This window comes from Malania oleifera, chromosome 8 (genome assembly GCF_029873635.1).
Source record: "Malania oleifera isolate guangnan ecotype guangnan chromosome 8, ASM2987363v1, whole genome shotgun sequence".
Classification (NCBI taxonomy): Eukaryota; Viridiplantae; Streptophyta; class Magnoliopsida; order Santalales; family Ximeniaceae; genus Malania; species Malania oleifera.
In genome coordinates, this window is record NC_080424.1 from 69,385,554 (window position 1) to 69,410,259 (window position 24,706).

At 33.0% G+C, this 24,706-nt stretch overlaps 1 protein-coding gene across 1 annotated transcript in view; it reads left to right on the forward strand.

The window, feature by feature from the left end:
* Positions 1 to 3,536: 3,536 nt before the first annotated feature.
* Positions 3,537 to 24,706, forward strand: part of LOC131161283 (ergosterol biosynthetic protein 28) — a 29,522-nt gene continuing 8,352 nt past the window's right edge. The window contains exons 1-2 of the mRNA XM_058116932.1: positions 3,537 to 3,790; positions 18,278 to 18,484. Coding sequence (XP_057972915.1) covers positions 3,676 to 3,790; positions 18,278 to 18,484 — 322 coding nt within the window. The 5' untranslated portion in view covers positions 3,537 to 3,675. The remainder of the gene's footprint in view (positions 3,791 to 18,277; positions 18,485 to 24,706) is intronic.

Sequence of the window (24,706 nt, forward strand, 5' to 3'; positions counted from 1 at the left end):
ACAAAGAACCTTTATAACTTGGTTCACAATTTGCAACAAGAAGATGAGTTATACAAAGAAATGATCCTTGATTGAGCTAATATCAATTACAATACAAACCTCACACTATTCTCTCAAGTAATGAATCAAACAAGATTAAAGAGTAAGAGAGAATTTGAGCACTTATGAATATGAACTAAAATGTAAAGGGCTTAGGGTTGATGTTTGAAATATGTTTTTAACTAAAAACTTGTAAACCCTCAAAAACTTGTTTAATCAAGTTTATGGACTTGTATTTATAGTCAAAAAGCCAAGCTAGCCATTATCTAACCATTGGGACTGAATCCCATTTGATTGGCTCAAGAACTAGCCGTTGGTGTTCAGGTCTCGATGTTAATCGTCAACGAATTGCACCTAATTAATCGTCAACGTGTGTCCTTGAGTCGTTGACGAATTACCCCTTTCGTCGACAAGTTACTTGGGCTGAAAACTCATTTAGCTATTGGAAAAATTTATCGATGATTCATATCCATTCGTCTACGAGTCCCCACAATTGGTTGACGATTGCACTGTTTTTCATACCAATAAGCCTTTTAATGAATTAACTCATTCTTGGACAAAAATATATGAAAGATATTACGTCTAATGAGGATTAATACTTGTCCTTATGAGTTTCTTTTTGAATATAAGATATTTTATTTATAAAATCACATTTGAAAGTTAATTTTGATATCTTATATGCTAATATGTCCTTTATAAAAATAACTTGACTTTCTTGAGGCACTAGGACGTAAAACTCGTTTTGTCAAAACCGGGACTAAGTATGTAAATGTTTATAATATTAGAATGTTAAAAACTTGTCCCTTATGAAAACATATTTTGAGTATATGATTCTTTTGTCAAACTCTTTATTTTATCTTTAAAAACTATGAATGTTGAGTTCGTGACTTTAGTGAAATCCTATATACTCATGTGTCCTAGTATGCATATGCAATTTTACTCAACTCTTGCTCAAAAATCATACATGAAACAAAACCGCAAGAGTTATGGTGAATACTACCTCAAACACTTCTCATTACATATAATTCTACATTAAACTTCATTGTGCTTGAGTTTCTTCCGAGTGAGTGCCCTTTTGATCTTTCCTATTCGACGTCAACTCGGTTCGATCTTTGCCTCTGATCCGGTACTTCATGAATTTTTAACTTGTAGTTGTACTTAACATGATCTGCAAAGATGTAATACACTAAGAACACAAATAAGTTAATATCATCAAAACATATTAAATATGATTATGTAACCACCAAGGCTAACAATCTCCCAATTTTTTTATGATGTCTAACCTATTAAGAATTTACTTAATCTTTACATTTGTGTTTGTACTTACCTTAACTTAATATGCAAAAATTAATTTACCTAAAAGCACTAATGGATTGTTATTATCAAAACATGACAATAAAGAACATGTAGCCACTAAGGCTAACATATATAATATATATATATATATATATATTTCTTACTTATTAATAAGAAACATACATAAAATTTTTCAAAGAAAATGTAAAAACTTCACAATACACCATTGATGCACTTATTAAAGAAATATATTTATTGGATTAAATGTCTAAAATAAAAATTATTTTTGACAAGTAAATAATGTGAAAAAATTTATTGTTGTTCATTTATTTCATATAAATATTGAAAAAATAAAAAATTAGAAATTTTTTTGTAATTTTTAAAAAATATAATAAATAAACAAATTTTTTTCCAAAACTAAATGAAACCTTAGTTAAAAAGAAAAAATGGGTGATCATCCAAAATTTAAAACGAAAAATTATTATTCAATCACGCTTTGTCTCCATGCTAGTATAATTGCTCCAAATAATAGCTAGCATAAAGGCAAAAATTTTCTGTGTGACGATTGTCCATTTCATGCTTAGTCATATATTGTGACAAAGATGAATTTATTATGTGCATTGCTTGTTGGACTAAAAAAAATTTATAAATGTCTAATTTAGTAAAAATATGGACAAAGCGGAATACACGTATTTAATTTTAATGTACAAATCAACATGTTAACTATCACACTATAGGTATCTTTTTTTTTTTTTTTTTTTGATTACTTTTTTTTTATTACATTGGGTGTTGTGGCTTTTCCGATACATCTAGTTGACACTCTAGTTGACCGGGCACACTCCGGTGGCGACACAAGATACTCAAACTATTCCCACACCCATGCAACAAGGCCCCTCTCACTATGCACGGGTAAATACATGATTTGGTTATTAGGGTAGGATTCGAACCTGGAACTTAAACCAGCAAGTGGCCCATCCCAAGCCCGTCCTTGCCACCCGAGCCATTGCCCGGGGGCAAGTATCTCTTTCTTCTTGTTCGCTTGATTGATCATATACACTTTTAGTGATAAAATTTAGTGGAAAAATGGTAGTGATTGACATGTGAATGTAATACATTGGTTACATTAAAAAAAATTTTAAAGATGAATTGAGACCCGCAGCGTAAATAAGCAATGTTCAGTTTAATTTATAACTATTTTAAATAATTTAAATTATATAGATAGCATCTCATCTTTGAGAGTGTTATGTAATTTAAGGTAATATTTAAAAGTATGAATTTTTCGACTTTAAATTTAGCTTGTATGGGCGTAAAAGAAATTCAGTATGATTTTATATTATATTTAATCTAAATTGAAATCTAGAATTCAATTTATATACTCACATATGTAAGCTAAGAATTTTTAGTATTGCACATGGAATTATGAATTTTGAGTCTAATATTTGGATGATAATAAAGATTAAAAATAAAAATTTACATATAGAATCCTAAGGAGCTGTTTGGTATTATTGTTAAAAATTATAAAAACGAAAATTACGAATGAAAATAAAAAATCAGAAACAAAAATTAAAAATCAGAAACCACTAACTTATTTGGTTAATATTAATAAAATAAAATAAAATTAAAAATTAATTTTAAAAAGCTCATTAATATCTTTAAGTTAAAATGATAAAATTACAAATAATACATATTTTAAAACATTATAATAAAAATAAAAATTATTATAATTATTTTACTTGATTTTTGTACTTTCAAAATGTACTTTACCATAAAAAATTTATTGGACATAATTATTGAAAAATAGTAAAGCTATCCTGCAATTGGCTTTATTATCATTTTTTGAAATTAATATATATTTTTATTTTAATTATATTTAAATTAATATGATTATTTTATTTTAATTTTAATTTAAAAGTGTATAAAATGATGATTTAATCTAAAAGAACTATTTGTAGACATTGAAATTTCTAATAAATAGGTTACCAAAACAAGTGAAAATCATAAAATCCGATTTTTAAATTTTTTGCAAATAAAACAAAATCGACAATAAAAATTAAAAATTAACAACATAAATAAATGCATTTTTATAATTTGTCATTTTATTGTATGGAAATAAAAAATAGAAATTAAAAAATAACAATATTACAAAAGATCCTAAACTTCTAAATTTTTTTTTTTTTTTTTAAAAATAAATATTGCAGACGCGGAAATGCTGGGTCGGGCTAATTTGACCCGCCCAACCACCGGCCGCACCCGCCTTTCCAGTGCTGTACTCCGGACATAGGGCAAGTGAACGCAAGAAAAACGGCGCTAGACGAGAAACGGAAAGGAAAGGAAAGGAGAATGAAGGCGTTAGGATGGTGGTTGATGCTGGTGGGCTTGCTTCGATTGGCCTCGGTTTGGTTCGGTTTCTTCGACATTTGGGCTCTTCGTCTCGCCGTCTTCTCCAAATCTGCAAGTCAGCTTCTTCTTTCCTGAAAATTTACTCGTCTTCATCCCTTTTTTAATTTAAAATTTGGGTGTATCTCATTCATCATTCTGATTGTCCAGGCTATAACTTTTGTCTGATCTCTCTATTATACTCTTTCTTTTTCTTTGATTAATTCGGTCTATTCATGTAATTAATCAATGCTATATGAACCTGATCTCGATGAAGTGCCTCGGTTCGTACAATTGTTTCTGCAATTTAGAAATAATGAAGTTTCTTTGTTAGTAATCTTCACCTCTAGAAATTGAGGATTTCGAGTACGAATGAAGTTGCTAAGCAGAATATAGATTTGATTCCGCGCACTTGGGGACCAGAAAAGTGAATTTTCTTGTTTATGGTGTTAGTTTCTTTGATCAAGTGTGCGAAGAGAGGGCAGATCCCTAAATTTACGGATAGTTGATATGCTTGCTCTTTAGCCAAAGCAAATGTTATGTTATCCGCCAACATACTTTCAGCAAACGTAACCCAGCGAATGTAGTATGTTGGGAGCAAAGTGGACTTCTATTTCTGGAAATTGAAACTTGGAAGGCTGTTTTTGTGGGATTTTTGTTTCTGGGAAGTTGCACATGATACATAAAAATGCATTTCCCACAACCCTTTTTTTTTTTTTCATTTTCACCAAGAAAGGAAATTTGATTTCCAATTTATTTGATTAAATTTTATTTACAATTTACTTTATTTTCCGTCCTAGTGAATCTTATGTGATCTTGTAACTGTATGTTTAAACTAAACTAGAATTAGGCCAAAATAAGAAGGGAGGAATATCTTCTTCCAGTGAATTCAACTGATATTAAAATTCTGTTTGTGGCATTGCAGTGACTTAAATAATGGGTATGTTCTGCCTAGTTAAGGGGCTGTTTGCTATAATGTTCAATTTTTATCTTCTATTTTTGTTGCAGTGCACTGAAAAAAAAAAAAAAAAAACTAAAATAGGCATTGGCGATGTTTATGCACAATGGTTGTTTTTTGTTTCCATTGTCAGTTTTCAACTATTGTGACAAAATTGAAAATTAAATTTTATGATATTTGTTGTATATTCAGTATTCACTTTTGCTTATTAAATCATTCTATATACAATTTTTGATAAAAAGTTAAAATAAGATAATCATGTGAATTTAAAATATAATTGAAGTAAAAATATCCATAAAATTTGAAAATATAAATAAATATTCATTCAAAGAAAATATATTCACCCATTTTCCGTTGTCACACATTTTCTTGGAGCACTAAAAACTAAGTAAAAATGTAATAATTGAGTAAGATAATTATAATTAATTTATATTTTTATATAGTATTTTATATTTTTTATTCAACTCCGCCTGTGATGCACTTAATGTCCTAATTTTTTTACACACAGCCGGTCCCAAGCCTGGGTAAAGGAGGAGGGTTGTGTTAGGTAGCTAATAGTTAGCGTAAAATTTGTCAGATCATTATGATATGAATCCTTATTGAATATTTGCTGGGGCGTCCCCTATTAGTTGGGACGAAATTGCACTTTGACACCAACACGGGTGGTTGTAGCGAAAAAAGTGGGCGAGAGGTGGGGGGCTCTAAGGTCCGTCGCCCGAGCGACCGCCGCCCCGTGTCAACGCCCGGGTTTTACGGTTGGTCCAAATATGCCGAGTGGTTCCTGGATACATGTTTGGGACGTGGGCAGGTTTAAATTATTGTTGTTCCAGGAAACTTAAGATTAGATTGAGCGGTTGGAATTAAGGGACCCACTTATGGGTTTTTTTTTTTGTTACCAAGCATGGAAATTTGTGAATACAATGATTAGAAGGAAGAATTAATGGTAATTTTTCCTTTTCCAAGAACTAAGTTGGGATGGGGGAGTAAAGTTTTAGCGGAAATTTGTATTATAAAATTATGGCTTTAAAACTTTGGTGTAACACTTGGAAAAAAGAATTTAACAGAAGAAATTTGGGAGTAGACATTTATTAAGACAAAAAAAAGTAAAAAAAAAGATTAGCGTGTTTGGAATTGCTAACTAGCGTAAGCGATAGGAATTTTAAAAACTTCACCCAGGATGGTTTATTAGGAAAAAGAGATTATGAAATTATCCCCCCCTCCACACATAGTGGCTTAGTGCGCCTCAAGTTTGGCTTAGCAGGAAAAAAGTTTTAAGAGACCCAAGTTTGGGAAGGATTATGGATAGTATTATTACAAGGGGCCAATGACCAGGGGAAGTTGAGAAAAAATTTTATACGGGAGGATTTGACATATTGGGGACCCACCGTGGAAAGAGAAGATAATAAAAAAACTTATGAAGAGGATAACCATTAGGAAGATATGGATTAGGGAGACTAAAAAAGTAGATTAAATAGAAGTCCCCCCCAAAATAGATTTTTTTGTTTTTTTAACCTCAGGAGGGGTTTTGAGATTGTTATTGAGGCCAAGGGATTTGTAAAGTATTTGCCAGGTGAAACAGCCTAAAACCACATAACATAGAGGTTCTTAGGGTTAGATATATTTCTTTTTTTAAAAAAAACATGAGAAGAAAAAGGATTAAAAAAAACCCGTTTGTAAGGAAAGAACTAAGAGATGGAAAAAAAAAGTAAACTAAAAGGAGACAAAATTATAATTTAAAAAATTTGAAAGATTAAAATTGATCAAAGATTTAGGGATTGGGGAACCAAAATAGAGGAATGGGTTTAAGATAAAACAACATAAATCTTTTGGAATAGATTAGCTAGCTCTTATTTAAAACAATAGGAAATTTTTTTTTGTTTAAAAAAAAAGAGATTTGTAGGTGAAATCATTTTTAGAAGATTCCGATGAGCAAAGGGAGAGTGGTGGGTGGGAATAAAAAGATTATAACAAAAATCATAAAGACAACAACAATAGAAGTGGTTATTGAAAAACGTGGCAAAAATGTTAGAAATAGAGATAAAAAACTTTGAAAAAAAAAAACAATTTTATTTAAGGAGCAAGAAAAGATTGCAAAACAGGCTTGTTATTTGAAGCCGAAAAATAGATCATTTTTATTAGTTTGTATGATGAGATTAGGTTTTTAACAAAAAAGAAGGGGGAAAGGAAGATATATTTTTTAAACTTGCTAAAGTTAGAAGAAAAATTTTGAAGAGTAAAGGGGGAACTTAGGAAAAGTTGTTAAAAAGTGGTATAAAAAAAAAGTGAGGGGATGATATTGGTTCGTGGTTTGGAAGGACCGAAAGTAATGTAAATTAAAAGATGGCGAAGTTAATAGTTAAATGTGTTTTAACGAAAATTTTCCCCCCAAAGTAGAAAGGCTTAAATTTTTTAGGAAATGTCAAATGAGGAAAAGGACTAAAAAATTATAAGAATTTTATTCGGCCCCCAAAAATTTTGAGTTAAAAACCAACAGGTAAGGTTTGCACAAAAAACGATGAACAAAAATGGGAACACGTTTTAGGGACCAGGATTGAACCACCATTGGAAGTTTCGGAAAATGGCTTGGGTTTGGAACGGAATTATATGGTTTTTTAAACTCATTAATTTAATTACCCCCCCAATTTTGTAAATAAAAAAAAACTAAAGAAAATGCAGATTGAATGGAGGGGAACAAAGTACTGTTAAATACCTTATTATACCAAAAATTAAAGGAGATATTCAAAATTTGTAAATGACTATCGTGAATTAAAACTTTATTGAGGGTCCCACAACGGGATGGAATTATGGGAAAGGGTTAGTTTGACCAAAAAAATCTAAGGTTGAGAAAACGAAGATTCTCCAAAAAAAAAATTTCCTCAATTTGGTGTAGGCCTGGGGAGATATACCACAAAGCTATTTATCTTTTAAGGGAAGAATTAAGGGGAAAAAGTTTTTAGGGAAAAAGAAGGGGACTTGGGCATATTGATTATTTATTTTGACATTGAGAAAAGCATATTGAATTAGGATAACGTAGGGGGAGTTTTTATGGTGGGTTTTTGCAGGAAAAAAAAGGTGTTATTGTTGTAGGGTTATATTCATCCAGTAAGGATAGTACGATGTGGAGAAGAATTTTGGGACTAGTGTAAGGGGGGACCCTATAAATGGTGAAAACAACTTTAGGAGAAAATTTCCCATACCCATTGAGGGTGCATCAAGGAATCTGCGTTTATGTCCTTAGCCTTTTGCTTTAGTGGATGGACACAAATTGACTAAGAGTATCAAAGGAGGTTTCCCAGGGTATGTGGTTTTGCAAGAATTGACTAGTTGTAATTTGAATTGACAAAATTAGGGGGACTGAGTTTAGAAGTTGAGTTAGGAATTTATGGGTGGAGGAGAAGCTTTGGGAAAATTCTAGAAGGATTTAGGATAAGTAGGAAAATTAAAAACCAAGAAATATTATGGGAAATTGTTAATTTTTTAGTTAATTGGAGGGAGGGGATATTTGGAGACCCAAAAGTTTTTAAAACTTGATTGATTTGAAAGAAAAATGTTAAAAAATTAAAGCACTGTAGAATTTTCGATTTTACCCTGGAATCTATTTATGTGTGCAAGTAAAGTGAGAAAAATTTGAAGATGATGTAAATGGTTAGAGTTTTTTTTTTTTTTAAAGGCATGTTGAGGTAAAAAGGAGAAGTGCTTGCACGTTGTTGCTATTTTGTGGACGGAGATGACCCTTAAAAAAGTGAAAGGGAAGTTTATTACGGAAGGCTTTTTATAAGATCCAAGATATTGCTTATTGGGATCGGGAAGATGGTGGGCCGACGGAAAAAAAAAAACAATAATATTCCCAAAAAAGTAAAAAAAGTTGTCGAGATGTGGGAAAATTGCTTAGATGGAGGGTTGGGTGTAGGTTAAAAAACATTGGGAAAAAGGATTTTAAAAAATTAAGGAAATAACATATTCGTGGGTAAGTGGTTGTAGTCCGTATAGAGGAGAAGATAAGGAGGGGGGGGACAACTCAGGATGGTATGGGGAACCCACTTGCAACGTGGGCAAATAGTTTTTGCACGTTGGAGAAAGAGGACTTAGGTATTGTGGAGGGGCATGGGAGGAAAGGTGGTTTTTAGGAGAGATCTAAAATAAATTGGGAGGGAGATAGTGGAGTTAAGATTTAAAATTATTTTCTGAAATCTATTTTAAAAAGAAAAATGGTTCCTGGATCCGCATAAAGTTGGCGGAAAAAAAGATTTATTATAGCCCGACCACCACCCCCCACTTAAGTGGGAATAACGGCGTGGGTTTTGGTTGGTGGGTGTTGTTTTTGTAATTTTCCAATTTTATTTCCATTTTTATTTTTTATATTTTTATTCATATTTGTTAATTTTTTTTTATTTTTTTGAGTCAAGGAAAAAAAATGAAACCCAGTATTTTAGTTAAAGGGGAAATTTTAATTGTCCTTAGGTTTGGAACATTGCCCAATTTAAGTGTGACTAGTTTTGCATTTTTTTAGTTTATTGTGTCTTATTTTCATTTCCCACCAGCTCTTGTTCGTGATCGCAAAACGACCCTAATTTGAACTTGTGGCTTTATATTGGGCCTCAAAAAAGAGGGTGTTCAAGCTGGTTCCCCCCACCCACTTTAACCAAATGCTATGAGGATGATCAAATTTTTGATGGAAGGAATTTAAGCCTGCACTCTGACAGTTACCCTCTTCCTCATGGCCTGATTTATGGTCCAACATCTCTAAAAAACTGCATTTGTTTTGGGAAGTTTATTGGTTGTTTGTAAGTAAAACTATTGCGAAAAGTTAAAACCTGCACTTGCTGTGAAACAAAACCAATTCCAAAAACAATTTAGGTGAAAATTATGGCTCATAAGAAATATTTTTTGTTGTTGTTTTAAAATTGGGACTAAATGCCATGCTTTAACAAATTTATTATTGGAAAGGGAAAACTGGTTGGTTGGGTTTTCATTCCTTAGGCTGCCATTATTTGCAGTTTTTCTCATTTTTTTATAGTTTTTATTTTAATTCCCATTCGGAATATGGCTTTATTTTTAAAAATATTAACTGTATAGTTTTTTGTCTATATAAAATTTTTTTTCAGGTTTTTTAAACTGTAATGTGCTTTCAATAGCTTTTAAACTTTGGTCTCTGTTGGGGTTTTCCTTTTAAACAGTTGAAAAATTTGGTGAGTGACTTGGCGGTTCATTGGAAAAGGACCATTTGGGAGTTTGGGGGGAAACCACTTGACTTGCCACTCTTTGCTTTATTTGTGCATTGTTAACACTTGAAAAAAAAAACACCAGGGAGCACCCTCTATTCTGGCTTAAATTTTTATAGTTTATTATTGTTCTTGGTTTTCATTTCTTGACTTGAATTATTCCTCATATATTTCCCATTTCCAATTGGGCCATTGGGACAATTTGGGGGACAACATTGGCATTTCTTTTGCAGGATGGGCGTTCTTTTAATTAAGTGTTTCTACTTATTTGTTGAATAATTTAATAATGTGGCCTTTTTTTTTTGAGCTTGCTTTGGAAATGGCCAAACTGTTTGACGCGCCCAGGCATTGTTTCATCAGGAAGGTCTTTTTATATAGTTTGAAGTAAGATGGGAATTTTTGTGCGGATTTGTTATTATTTAATTCTAGACCATTTAATGTAATTGTTCTGTTTATTGCAAATCTTTTGGTCGGGAAATTGGGCACTGTGCCAGTTTAAATGTTTCTAAGGGTTTCCCGAGATGGAGGTAATGGTGCACCTTCCCTGGTTTATTAGGGTGCAAAAAATTCTTGCCCAATAACCGAAAAGCCGCCATTCAGGGGTCTGGTGGAGGGGGACTGTTTTGTAGTGAAGCTCAGCAGTGTTGGGGACATGGGATTTTTGAACTTACAAGGTGTCTACGTGGCCAATTGTCATTTCAAATGTCCCCAATTTTCCCATTTTTGATAGTTTGATTTGGGGGGGACATGCTCTTTAGCCTGTGGATGGGCCACCATTGATTCAGGCTTTTGTAACTTTTTTTGAAATTTGTTCTGAAAAAAAGGCAAAAGCACACCAGAGACAATTTTATTTTTCAAGAAATGTTTTGCAAACCATACCCCTCCTTTACTTATGAGCTTTGAGAAAAGGTGGGAGAATTCTTCTTGACTTCATGAGGGGGTTTATTTACCAAAGGAGAAACAAGAAATGGGAGGGAAAAAAAAACTAATTCTCAAATTCTCTAATATTGGTTCCAGTTCCTCTGCTTGTGACTTACAAGCTGGCCCCAGGCCTTTGACTCCCCAAATTACTACATATGAAAGGGCCACAAGGAATCTCTTATTCTTCAAAGGGATCCGCCTTGCTGACTCTCTTGCGCAAAGAGCCCCCTTTTCTTGCTGAGAGTATTTATTACCCAGAAAAAATGCTTTTTCAGTCATAAGGTGATTGTCAAGACTTTTTAAAATTCTTGGGTTTTTACCCCTCATGAGCTTTAATAAGCAAAAGCCACACAGCCCCAAAGGGAACAGAAAAGAAAATTTAAAAAAAAAAGGAAATACACCAAAAAAGATTTTAAGTCTTTTTCTGTGAAAACATCTTACATTTGACATTGAAAAAGGGGGGAATTTTCGGGTTTAATTTTAACTTCAGAAAGAAAAGGGGATATTGCTGGAAAAGAAAGCAGCCAGGCTTTCTGCTGAAAGCTAAGCGAGCGCCTTTGCTTTTTCAATTATGTAGTTTTTTAAATTTTGAAGTTCAGGGGCCTCAATGGGCCAGCTTGTAATTTCACACAGCCCAGCGGGGGGAATGAAGGCCAATATTAAGAGGAATTTTGATTTAGTTATTTTATTCCAGGGCTAAGGCGTTCTTTACAAGAGGCGCTCAAAAAAGTTGTCTGTGGAAAAAAACAATTTTCTCAATATGGTATAGTTGATGACATGTGAATGTAATACATTGGGTTACATTAAAAAAAATTTTTAAAGATGGAATGAGGGACCGAAGAGTAAATAAGCAATGTTCAGTTTAATTTATAACTATTTTAAATAATTTAAATTATATAGATAGCATCTTCATCTTAGAGGTTATGTAATTTAAGGTAATATTTAAAAGTTGAATGTTTCGACTTTCTTTAAAATTTAGCTTGTATGGGGGTAAAAGAAAAATTCAGTATGATTTTATATTATATTAATCTAAATTGAAATCTAGAATTCAATTTATATACTCACATATGTAAGCTAAGATTTTTTAGTATTGCACATGGAATTATGAATTGTGCGTCTAATATTTGGATGATAATAAAGATTAAAAATAAAAATTTACATCTAGAATCCCTAAGGGCATGTTTGGTTATTATTGTTAAAAAATTATAAAAACGAAAATTACGAATGAAATAAAAAAATCAGAAACAACAAATAAAAATTCAGAAACCACTAACTTATTGGTTAATATAATAAAATAAAATAAAATTAAAAATTAATTTTAAAAGCTCATTAATATCTTTAAGTTAAAATGATATTTTAAAATTACAAATAATACATATTTTTAAAAAAAACCCATTATAATAAAAATAAAAAAATTATTATAATATTTTACTTGATTTTTGTACTTTCAAAAGGACTTTACCATATAAAAAATATTTATTGGATCCATAATTATGTAAAAATAGTTAGTTAAAGCTATCCTTGCAATTGCTCTTATCATTTTTTGAAATTTTAATATATATTTTATTTTAATTATATTAAATATTATTAATATATTATTTGATTTTAATTTAATTTAAAAGTGTAAAAATGTGATTTAATCTAAAGAAAAACTATTTGTAGACATTGAAATTCTAATAAATAGGGTACCAAAACAAGTGAAAATATAAAATCGAGTTTTAAATTTTTTGCAAATAAAACAAAAATCGATAATAAAAATTAAAAAATTAACAAAATAAATAAATGAATTTTTATAATTTGTCATTTTATTGTATGGAAATAAAAAATAGAAATAAAAAATACCACTATTACAAAAGATTCCTAAACTTTCTAAATTTTTTTTTTTTTTAAAAATAAATAGGCAGACGCGGAAAATGCTGGGTCGGGGCTATTTGACCCGCCCAACCACCGGCCGCACCCGCCTTTCCAGATGCTGTACTCCGGACATAGGGGCAAGTGAAACGCCAAAGAAAACGGCGCTAGAACGAGAAACGGAAAGGGAAAGGGAAAGGAGAATGAAGGCGCGGTTAGCGATGGTGGTTGATGCTGGTGGCTTGCTTCGTTGGCCTCGGTTTGGTTCGGTTTTTCTTCGAAAACCTTTGGGCTCTTCGTCCGCCGTTCTTCTCCAAATCTGCCAAGTCAGCTTCTTCTTTCCTGAAAATTTACTCGGTCTTCATCCCTTTTTTAATTTAAAATTGGGGTGGTTATCTCATTCATCATTCTATGGTCCAGGCTATAACTTTTGTCTGATTCTCTATTATTACTTCTTTCTTTTCTTTGATTAATTCGGTCTAAATTCAGTAATAATCCAATGCTTATGAACCTATCTCGATTGAAAGTGCCTCGGTCGACAATTGTTCTGGCAAATTTAGAACATAATGAAGTTCTTTGTTCGTAATCTTCACCTCTAGAAAGTGAGGATTTCGAGTACGAATGAGTTGCTAAAGCAGAATAGAAATATAGATTTGATTCGCGCACTTGGGGACCAGAAAAGTGAATTTCTTGTTTATGGTGTTAGTTTCTTTGATTCAAGAATGTGCGAAGAGAGGGCAGATCCCTAAATTTAGGATAGTTGATATGCTTGCTCTTTAGCCAAAGCCAAATGTTATGTTTCCGCCAACAATACTTTCAGCAAACGGAACCCAGCGAATGTAGTTATGTTGGGAGCAAAGTGGACTTCTATTTCTGGAAAAATTGACAACTTGGAAGGCGCGTTTGTGGGAATTTTGTTTCTGGGAAGTGAAAGATACATAAAAATTGCATTTCCCACAACCCTTTTTTTTTTTCCCATTTTCACAAGAAAGGAATTTGATTTCCAATTTATTTGATAAATTTTATTTACAATTTACTTTATTTTCTCGTCCTAGTGAATCTTATGTGATCTTGTAACTGTATGTTAAATAAACAGAATTAGGCCAAAATCAAGAAGGGAGGGAATTTCTTCTTCCAGTGAATTCAATGATATTTAAAATTCTGTTTGTGGCATTGCAGTGACTAAATAATGGGTATGTTTGCCTAGTTAAGGGGCTGTTTGCTATGCTATAATGTTCAATTTTTATCTTCTATTTTTGTTGCAGTGCATGAAAAAAAAAAAAAAAAACTAAAATAGCATTGGCGATTGTTTATGCACATGGTTGTTTTTTGTTCCATTGTCAGTTTTTCAACTATGTGACAAAAAATTGAAAATTAAAATTTTATGATATTGTTGTAATTTCAGTATTCACTTTTGCTTATTAAATCAGTATATATACAATTTGATAAAAAGTTAACATAAGGGATTAATCATGGAATTTCAAATATATGAGTTAAAAATATCCATTAAAATTGAAAATATAAATAAATATCATTCAAAGAAAATATTATTCACCCATTTTCCGTTGTGCACACATTTTCTTGAGAGCACTTAAAACTAGTAAAAATGTAATAATTGAGTAAGATAATTATAATTAATTTATATTTTTTATATAGTATGGTATATTTTTTATTCAACTCCGCCTGTGATGCACTTAGTCCTAATTTTTTTTTTACACACAGCCGGTCCCAAGCCTGGGTAAAGGAGGAGGGTTGTGTTAGGTAGCTAATAGTTAGCGTAAAATTTGTCAGATCATTATGATATGAATCCTTATTGAATATTTGCTGGGGCGTCCCCTATTAGTGACGCATTGCACTTGAACCACCCGGGTGTAGCGAAAAGTGGGCGAGAGTGGGCTAGGTCGTCGCCCCGAAGCGACGCGCCGTGTCAACGCCCGGGTACGGTGTCAAATATGCGAGGGTTCCTGCATCATTCTGGACGTGGGCAGGTAAAATATGTTTTAGTTCAGGAAAACTAAGATTTAGATTAGGCGTGAATATAGGGAACACTTATGGGTAAAAGCATGGAAATTGTGAATAACAATGACTTAGAAGAAGACTTAATGTAATTTCTTCAAGAAAACTCAGTGGATGGGAGAAAGTTAGTAGAGAAAATTGATATAATTAGGATTTAAACTTTGGTACACTGGACGAAAAGAATAACATAAGAATGGAGTAGACATTATTATAGGACAAAAAACTTAAAAGATGAGCGTGTGTGGATGTACACTCGAGTAAGAGATAGAATTTATAAAAATCAAGATGGTATTAGGACAATGAGATAATAAATATCATTAGTGCTTTGCTCCTCAAGTTGGCTTAGAAGAAAAATTTTCGAGACACTTTTGGGAAGATATGGTAAGTATTATACAAGCATACCAGGGAGGGAGTGAGTGAGGAAAATATTTATACGAGGAGATTTGAATGGACACGTTGGAAGAGATAATAAAAATTATGAGAGGATACATAGAAGATATGGATATGGAGACTAAAAGTAGATAAAATAGAAGTCAAATAGATTTTTTTTTTTTAACTAGGAGGGTAGATTGTTTATCATGCAAGGATTGTAAAGTTATTCCAGGTGAAAGCCTAACCACATAACATAGAGTCTTAGTGTTAGATATATGTATTAAAAAATAGAAGAAAAAGGATAAAATAAACCAGTGTAAGAGAACTAGATGATGGAAACTAAAAGGAGAAAATATAATAAAAATTGAAGATAAAATGATCAAAGATAGGGATTGGAACATAGAGGATGGGTTAGATACAAATAATCTTTGGAATAGATTAGCTAGCTCTATTAAAAAAATAGTAAAAGAGATTTTAGGTGAATCAATTAGAAGATTCTCGAATAGCAAAGAGAGTTGGTGGTGGGATAAAGATATACAAAAAATCATAAAGACAAAAAGAAGTTGGTATAAAACGTGGCAAAAATGTAGAAATAGAGATAACTTTGAAAAATATAAGGAGGCAAGAAAAGATGCAAAAAAAAGGCTGGTGTTAGTGCAGCTAAATATAGATCATTTAAAGTTTGTATGATAGATTAGGTACCCAAAAGAAGGGGAAAGAGATATATTTAAACTTTGCTAAGTGAGGAGAAATCAAGAGTAAGGACTTAAGGAAGTGTTGTAAAAATGTAAAAAAGTGAGGATGATATGTCTTGGTGAAGGACGAAGATATTAAATAAAAAGGATGGCGAAGTTACTTAGAAATTGTTTAACGAAAATCAAAATAGAAGGCTTAAATTTTAGGAATGTCAAATGAGGAAAAAGACTAAAAATTATAAGATTTATTCGCAAAATTGAGTTAAAACAAAGTTAAGTTTGCACTAAAAAAGATTGAAAAAATGGAAAAGTTATGGGACCCAGATAACATCCCAATTGAAGTTTGGAAATGCTTGGTTGATAACGGAATTATATGGTTAACTAAGTAATTTAATACATTGTAAAAACTAAGAAAATGCCAGATGAATGGAGGGAAAAAGTAATTTAATACATATATACAAAAATAAAGGAGATTATTCACAATTGTAATGGACTATCGTGTGGAATTAAAACTTATGAGTCACACGATGGAAATTATGGGAAAGGGTAGTTGAACAAAACGTAAGGTTAGAAACGAAGATCTCAAAAAAATCATTGGTTAGCCTGGGAGATCTACCACTAAGCTATTTCTTTTTTTAAGAGATAATGGAAAAGTTTAGGGAAAGAAGAGGGAGACTGCATATGATATTTAATTGACCTTGAGAAAGATATGAGTCGGATATTAGGGGGAGTTTTATGGTGGGTTTTAGAAAAAAAAGGTGTATGTTGTAGGTATATTCATGTCATTAAGGATATGTACGATGGAGTAATGACTAGTGTAAGGACTATAAATGGTGAAACTAGAGAATTTCCAATTACCATAGGTGTGCATCAAGGATCTGCTTTGAGTCCTTATCCTTTTGCTTTAGTGATGGACCAATTGACTAAGAGTATTCAAAAGGAGGTTCCATGGTGTATGTTGTTTGCAGATGATATTGTATTAATTGACAAAATTAGGGACGGAGTAGAAGTTGAGTTAGAATTATGGAGAGAAGCTTTGGAATCTAGAGACTTTAGGATAAGTAGAAATAAAACAGAATATATGAAATGTAATTTTAGTAATGGTAGGAGGAATATTGGAGACAAAGTTAAACTTGATGATGAAGAAATAAATAGCACTTGTAGATTTCGATACCTTGGATCTATTATGCAAGTTAAAGGAGAAATTGAAGATGATGTAATGCGTAGAGTTAAAGCAGGTTAGGTAAAATGGAGAAGTACTTCAAGTGTGCTATGTGATCGTAGAATACCCTTAAAATTGAAAGGGAAGTTTTATACGACAGCTATAAGACCAGCTATGCTATATGGATCGGAATGTTGGGCGACGAAAAAACATAATATCCAAAAAGTAAAAGTTGTCGAGATGAAAATGCTTAGATGGATGAGTGGTATAACATTGAAAGATAAATTAAGGAATAAACATATTCGTGGTAAGTTAGGTGTAGCTCCTATAGAAGATAAGATAAGGGAGGGACAACTCAGATGGTATGGACACTTGCAACGTAGGCCACATAGTGCACTTGTGAGGAAGAGTGACTTAGTTATTGTGGGGGGCAGTAGAAGGGGTAGGAGTAGATCTAAAATAACTTGGGAGGAGATAGTGAGTAAGGATTTAATATTCTTGAATCTATAAAAAGAAATGGTTCATGATCGCATAAATTGGCGGAAAAAGATTTATATAGCCGACCCCACTTAGTGGGACTAAGGCTTGGTTTTGTTGTTGTTGTTGTTGTATTTTACAATTTTTATTCATTTTTATTTTTTATTATTTTATTCATATTTTTTAATTATTATTTGATTCAAGGAAAAAAATGAACATACTTTTAGTTAAGACTTTTAATTTGTCTTAGGTTTGGAAATATTGCCCAATTAAGTTGCTAGTTTTCATTTTTTTAGTTATTGTTTCTAGTTTTCATTTCCACAGCTCTTGTTAGTGATCGCAAACGACCCCTAAGTTGACTTGTGCTTTTATATGTGCCTCAAAGAGGGTCTGTCAAGCTGTCACCCACTACCCAAATGCTTATGAAGGATATCAATTTGATGAGACATTAAGCCTGCACTCTTGACCGTAACTCTTCCTCATGCCTGAATATGTCAACATCTCTAAAACTGCATTGTTTTGAATTCTTGTTGTTAAACTATAGAAAGTTAAACCTGCACTGCTGTTTGAAACAAACACATCAAAACAATAGTGTGAAACTATGCTCATAAGAAATATTTTTGTTTGTTGTTTATAAATTGACTAATGCATGCTACAAATTTATTTATTGGAAAGGGAAACTGGTGGTTGGTTTTCTATCCTTAGCTGCATATTTGAGTTTTTCTCATTTTTTATAGCTTATTTTTAATCCCATCGGCATATTGCTTTATAAAATTATTAACTTATATTTTTTTATATAAAATTTTTTTCTAGGTTTTAAACTGTAATGTGCTTCATGAGCTTAACTTTGTCTCTTTTTTGTTTTTCCTTTAACATTTGAAATTTTGTGTAGTGACTGAGGTTCATGGAAGGACATTTGGAGTTTGGACACTTTTGACTTGCACTCTTTGCTTTCTTTGTGCATTTAACCTGGAAAACAGGCCCCTCTATTTGGCTACATTTTTATCGTTCATCTATGCTCTTGGTCATTTCTTGACTGAATATCTAATATATCATTCAATGGCCATTGGGAATTTGACAACAGTTGGCATCTTTGCAGGTATGGGCGTTCTTACTAATGTATACTTTATTTTGAACTCAATTAATATTGTGCCTTTTTTTGCGCTTGCTTTGAAATGCAAACTTGGTTTTGACGTCGCCAAGCATGTTTTCATCAGGAGGGCTATAGTTTGAAGTAGAATGGGAATGTGATTGATTTTATATTTAATTCTAGACATTAATTGTAATTTCTTATGCCAATCTTTGGTCGGAAATTGGCACTTTGCCAGTTTAAATTGTTAGTCCTTCTTAGATGGAGGTAATTGCACTTCCTGTGTTATATGGGTGCAAAATTGCTGCAATAACGAAGCCGCATCAGGGGTCTGGGGAGGGCCTGTTGTATGCAGCCTCCGCATGTTGGGACATGCATTTTTGACCTACAGGTTTCAAGTGCAATTGTCATTTCAAATTTCACTATCATTGATATTGATGACTGCTATTATTGCTGTGATGGCACCATTTATAAAGGCTTGTACATAAATTTTTCTGAAAAATGAAAGCACCAGAGTACAATTTATTTTTCAATGAATGTCCAACATACCCCTCCTTTTACTTATGAGCTTTGAAGAAAGGTGAGAGAATATATTGAGCTCATGAGGGTATACAAAGAGAACAAGAAATGATGAACTAATCAAATTCTCTAATATTGGTTCCAGTCCCTCTGCTGTGATCTACAAGCTGGCCCAGGCTGACTCAATTTACTACATATGGAAAGCAAGGAACTCTCTTATCTTCAAGCATCGCCTGCTGCTTATCTTTGAGCAAGAGCCTTTTCTTGCTGAGAGTATTACCCAGAAAATTCTTTTTCATGTCAAATGTAGATGTTCAAGACTTAAAATTCTTTGTATACCCTCATGAGCTTATAAGCCAAAAAGCACAGCAAGACAGAAAAGAAATTAAAAAGGAACAAAGATTTTAAGTCTTGAACATCTACATTTGACATGAAAAAGAATTTTCTGGGTAATACTCTCAGCAAGAAAAGGCTCTTGCTGAAAGATAAGCAGCAGGCTCTTGCTTGAAGATAAGAGAGCTCCTTGCTTTCCATATGTAGTAAATTGAGTCAGCCTGGGCCAGCTTGTAGATCACAGCAGAGGGACTGGAGCCAATATTAGAGAATTTGATTAGTTCATCATTCCAGCTAGAGGATCTTTCACGAGGCGCTCAAAAAGTGGAACACTTTTCTCATATGTACATTAAAAAAAAAGTGATCCCTGCTCTCAGCTGAATCAAGACAGACTGGTGAGTTAACCTTAACCCAAAAGAATAGTTTTTTTCCCCATTGTCCTTAATCTATCCTAAGCCTGCAACCAGCATATAAATGAATGCCTAGGTATATGATGCTTGAACTATAGGGCTGTGTGCTGTGTGCCATCTAACTTCTAGATTCTTTTCTCTGATAAGCATTCAACACAACAACAAGAACGACAAGAAGCCCAAGTCCCATCAGATGGGGTTGGCTACATGAATCCTTCTCCGCCATTTCACCTAATCCAGAGTATTTTCCTCTATTGGATTAAGGGCTATTAAATCCTTCCTTATTACTTCATCACCTAATCCAGAGTATTTTCCTCTATTAGATTAAGAGCTATTAAATCCTTCCTTATTACTTCATTCCAAGTTATTTTAGGTCTACTCCTACCCCTTTTCATGCCAGAAACCATAACTAACTCACTCCTCACAGGTGCTTTAGTAGGCTTGCATTTCAAATGATCAAACCATCTAGGTCGCCCCTCCCTTATCTTGTTTTTAACTAGTGCTATGCCTAAATTATTCCATATATATTCATTTCTTACTTTATATTTTAATGTTAAACCATGCATCCACCTTAACATAGGCATCTAAGAAACTTTCATTTTTTGTACATGTTGTTTCTTAGTTGCCCAACATTTTGAACCATAAAACATAGCTGGCCTTATAGCCGTCTTATAAAACTTTGCTTTTAATTTTAAGAGTATTCTACGATCACATAATACACCTGACCCACTCCTCCATTTTACCCAATCTGTCTTGACTTAATTCTATGTGTTACATCTTCTTCAATTTCCCCTTCACCTCTTGCGTAATAGATCTAAGATATCTAAATCTATTAGTGCTATTAATCACTTGATTACCAAATTTAATCTTCTCTCTAGTGCTACTCCTTACCTTGTTGGAATTACTTTTCATATATTTTGTCTTATTCCTACTTATCCTAAACCCTTTAGACTCTAATGTGGCTCTTCAAAGTTCTAGTTTAGACTCCACTCTGCTTCTACTACCATCAATTAACACGATATCATCTTCAAACAACATAAATCATGGGATCTCATTCTGGATACTCCTAGTAATTTCATCAATTACTAAAGTAAAAAGATAAGGACTCAAAGTAGAGCCTTGATGTACACCTATTGTGATCAAGCAGGGAAAAAATGAAAGAGGCCATTGTAGTTAAATTCCAGCTAATTTTGTGTTCTGCAGCATAGTTAGGAAGAGAATTCAGATTATTTGTAATAGCAATGATGTTGGAGGAGAGACTTATTGGCAAGACCATGAACTGCCAACAATAATACTTGAAGCTTTTGCACAATTTGCAAGACCAAACTCACAGGGAAGTTGTGATCCATAAAAGTCATACAAAGGTGCCAATTTGTCATAGGATAGAAAAAGTTTTTGTAAATATTGCCAATGATGTTTGAAGCATTTGTAAGCAAGGGGCCTGACCTATAGAATCATTCTCCATGTTCAAGTGCAGCTGGGAGGTGGTTTGATGGCCCAAATGCTTCTGCCTCTTAACTTGTAGGTATTAATCCAATTCATCCAAAGGATAGACTTGAAACTATAGATATTTTATAGCATTGTCAAAGCTGAATCCTGGTTCCAATCTGCAGTTAGCTTTAAACCTAGTCCATCCTCTGCAAAAGGATTACAAACATCTTTCCATTGCACCTTTTATGCCCTACCTAGCAGAAGAAAAGGAACTTTTACGCCCTCCTGTATTTGAGTCATTTCCTTTCCAAAAGACTTGCTTTAATCCTTTAATTACTACTTTGGGAAGGAAAAGAACTGAACACCAATACCCCTGAATGTTAAGGAGGATACGTTTTATGAGTTGTAACTAGTCAACATAAGATAGATAAGAGTTACACCAGCCATGAATTTTAGATGTAATATTTTCAACAAGAAGATCATGATTAGATGGTAACTCTCTTGGTCACTAAAAGGAAGACCAAGATATATGACTCGAATTCCCAAAATATCATTAATTCTAGCCCTTAATTGGATCTGAAGCATTAACAAAAAAAAAACTCTTAACTTCGCTGGATTAGAATCCAAGCCTGATATGATACCAAAAAGAGCAAGAACATGCTTGATACTACTTGCAGATTGGGTAAATACACTCGTGGTTGCTGAAATATTGGCTAATTTTTTTTTTTGTATGAAGGTCACTCATCTACCGAAATGTTGCAATTCCTCTTTTTTCGTCCAAGATTGACAAGCCTATGTTAAAAACGTTAACATGGTAGGTCTTTTTTGTATGCATAGCGACTAGGGTCCCACCTTGATTGACTTTAGTTAGATTCCTTGCAAAAAAAATCAAGTGACTGCTTCAGGCCATCACCTTTTCCTCCCCATTTCGAAGCTCTGATGACCTTCTTCGCAAATATTGAACCAGAGAGGCTGAGAGTCCTAGTGGCGACATTGTCCTAGAAGCTTGAAGGCTATTGATTGAAGCATGTGTGCTGATGCACCATGGATGTACCATCAATAGTTTGGTTCCAAAGTGTATCTTTCTCTTGTGGATTTAGGAAATACCAAACACATACATGAAACCAGAAAATTTGGACCATAGTTGTCAAATTGAGATTCAAATCGTGAATCGAAATTCCAGTTTTGGGAATCAAGAATCGAATTGAATCGTAAGATTTGGTACAAGTTTCCAAAATCAATTCTAAATGACATGCATATATTGATATACAAAAAAGAAGCAAAATAGTAAAATGCATTTAAATTTTGAATAAAAAATCATATTTCATGTGTATGCTTCCCGTAAACAAATGAAAGGTAAGAGAATAAGTCAGAAAATATTAATAAAAAATGACCTTTATGCTGTTTAAATGAAGGAATCGAGAAAAAAAGAATAAAAAATTGAACTTTTGGTGTTAATGAACAATTAAAAAAATAATAATATTTAATGCATATTTTTTATTAAAAAGGAAAAAATTAACCTAAAAAATGATAATAGTTGAACAAACTACTAAAAAAACCAACTTCTGAACCTAAACAACACAACGAAACAAGAGTACCACCTTAGCCAGTGAGTGTTCTGTTGCTTCTTCTCAATGGCAGGACACTATACTCCTCCTAGAGTGAAGAAGATTTTGTGAAGATAACATCAGACCTAGAGCTCTATGTTCTCTTTTTTAGCACAAAACTGACATAGACAAGGAATGGATGGTAATTGTGTAAAAATAAAAGCAATAAAAAAGAAGTGTTGTTTTGGGGGTTTCAAACTAGTCAGGTTTGTCAGGATATGAGAGGGTTACAATTGTGTGAATCGATAGATTCGAGTTGAATCGTTAGATTTGCGATCGTGAATCGATAGATTTGCAATGATTCGGTTGTTTTCAGATTCACTAGTAAAATTCAAATCGATTTGGTGTAGCAGTGATACAAATCGTATGAATCGAATCGCAAATTGCAAGATTCTAACAATTATGATCTGGACAATTCCACATTTTCTTTTTTCCTGATCCTTAAGTTTGGAATATATCTTCAAATACATTTGTTCCTTTCCTCAGAAATTTCACTATCTGCATGTGGAGCAACACGATTTGTACCCTCTGTAAGTCATTATTGGCTATAAAACCTATAACAATTTACATAGGTTTGTCAGAAAAGGGAGTAATAAGCATATAATTTATGGAACTTGAAAAAAATAAAATAAAAAATTACCTAAGAGTCAAAGAGTCAGCCAAGCAATGAAGTGGTGTACAATTTTTTGTCTTTTGAGCGACTAATATGGTATACACCACCTTATAAAAGGATGATGAATCCCCTGCTAACAGGCCTTCACATTGATATTATTGGCGTCCACACTTCTTCAATCATGGTGTCCCACATTACTTGTACCAAGTGCAAAGTAGGTTTATCAGTATCAGCTGCTTGAAGCATATCATAGATAGGATTGGTGAAGGATAAAATGTAATAAAAATTTCCCCCACCAAACATCATTTAAATTGATTTCCTTCACATGCATAGCTTTTCCAATATCATCTTCTCTATAAGAACCCCACTCATAAGTAATGAGCATGGCTTGGAGTGATTTGTAATGAAAGTGCAATTAAATGAAGCATCCTCCACTACATCAGTGATCGAACTACACTCCTTATAAGCAATTTCATTTTGCTCGGTATTTTTTGTTGTACATATATTCTTCAAAGCAAGATTAAGTGTATGCACCACACATGGAGTTTAAAAAATATGTGGATAATGGGACTCCAGAATTGATCCTGTAGCCTTCATCATAGGTGCATTATCAGTAATAATTTGGACCACATTTTTTGACCCAGCATCTCTAACAACATCCAATGTCAACTGGGTAATGTAACGCTTGTCCTTGTATTCTGTAATTCCATCAACAACTTTCGAGAAAACTGGATCCCTTCCTGTTATAGCCATAAAATAAATCAACAACCTTTTTTGTGGATCAGTCCACCCATCAAACACAATGCACACCCCCTTTTCTTTCCAACTTCCTTTAATTGATGGCAACTTCCTCTCAATGTGCACCTTATCTTTTTGTCAAAGAGTTGTTCTCAAAGCATTATATTCTGGAGAAACAAAACCAACAATATTTTTGTTGGCAGCATAACTGAAAGCTTCCATTTCTAGCAAAGTGGAAGGGCAGACCACCAGCAAAAAGCATCCTTGCAGTCAAGCATTTCAATGGTCCCTTGCCTTTCATTTGAAATGCCTTCTCCAATGGAGAATTTCCTGGTGCTTTTTTCCTCTTAAACAAAGATGAAGCTGAGGAATTAGATTGGCCAGGAAGTGGTGGCACAGTTTGGACAAGGCAATGACACTTGCTTAGGCTTTTTGTTATTTCCTATTTCATTTTCCAATCTTTGCATCTCAGCAAGATATTCCATAGACACCTTAGGACATGCCCTTATTCCTACTCTTGAAGTTTTCAATAAATGAGCTTTTACTTCTTAATATGTACCTTTGTAAGATTGTTAGCAGT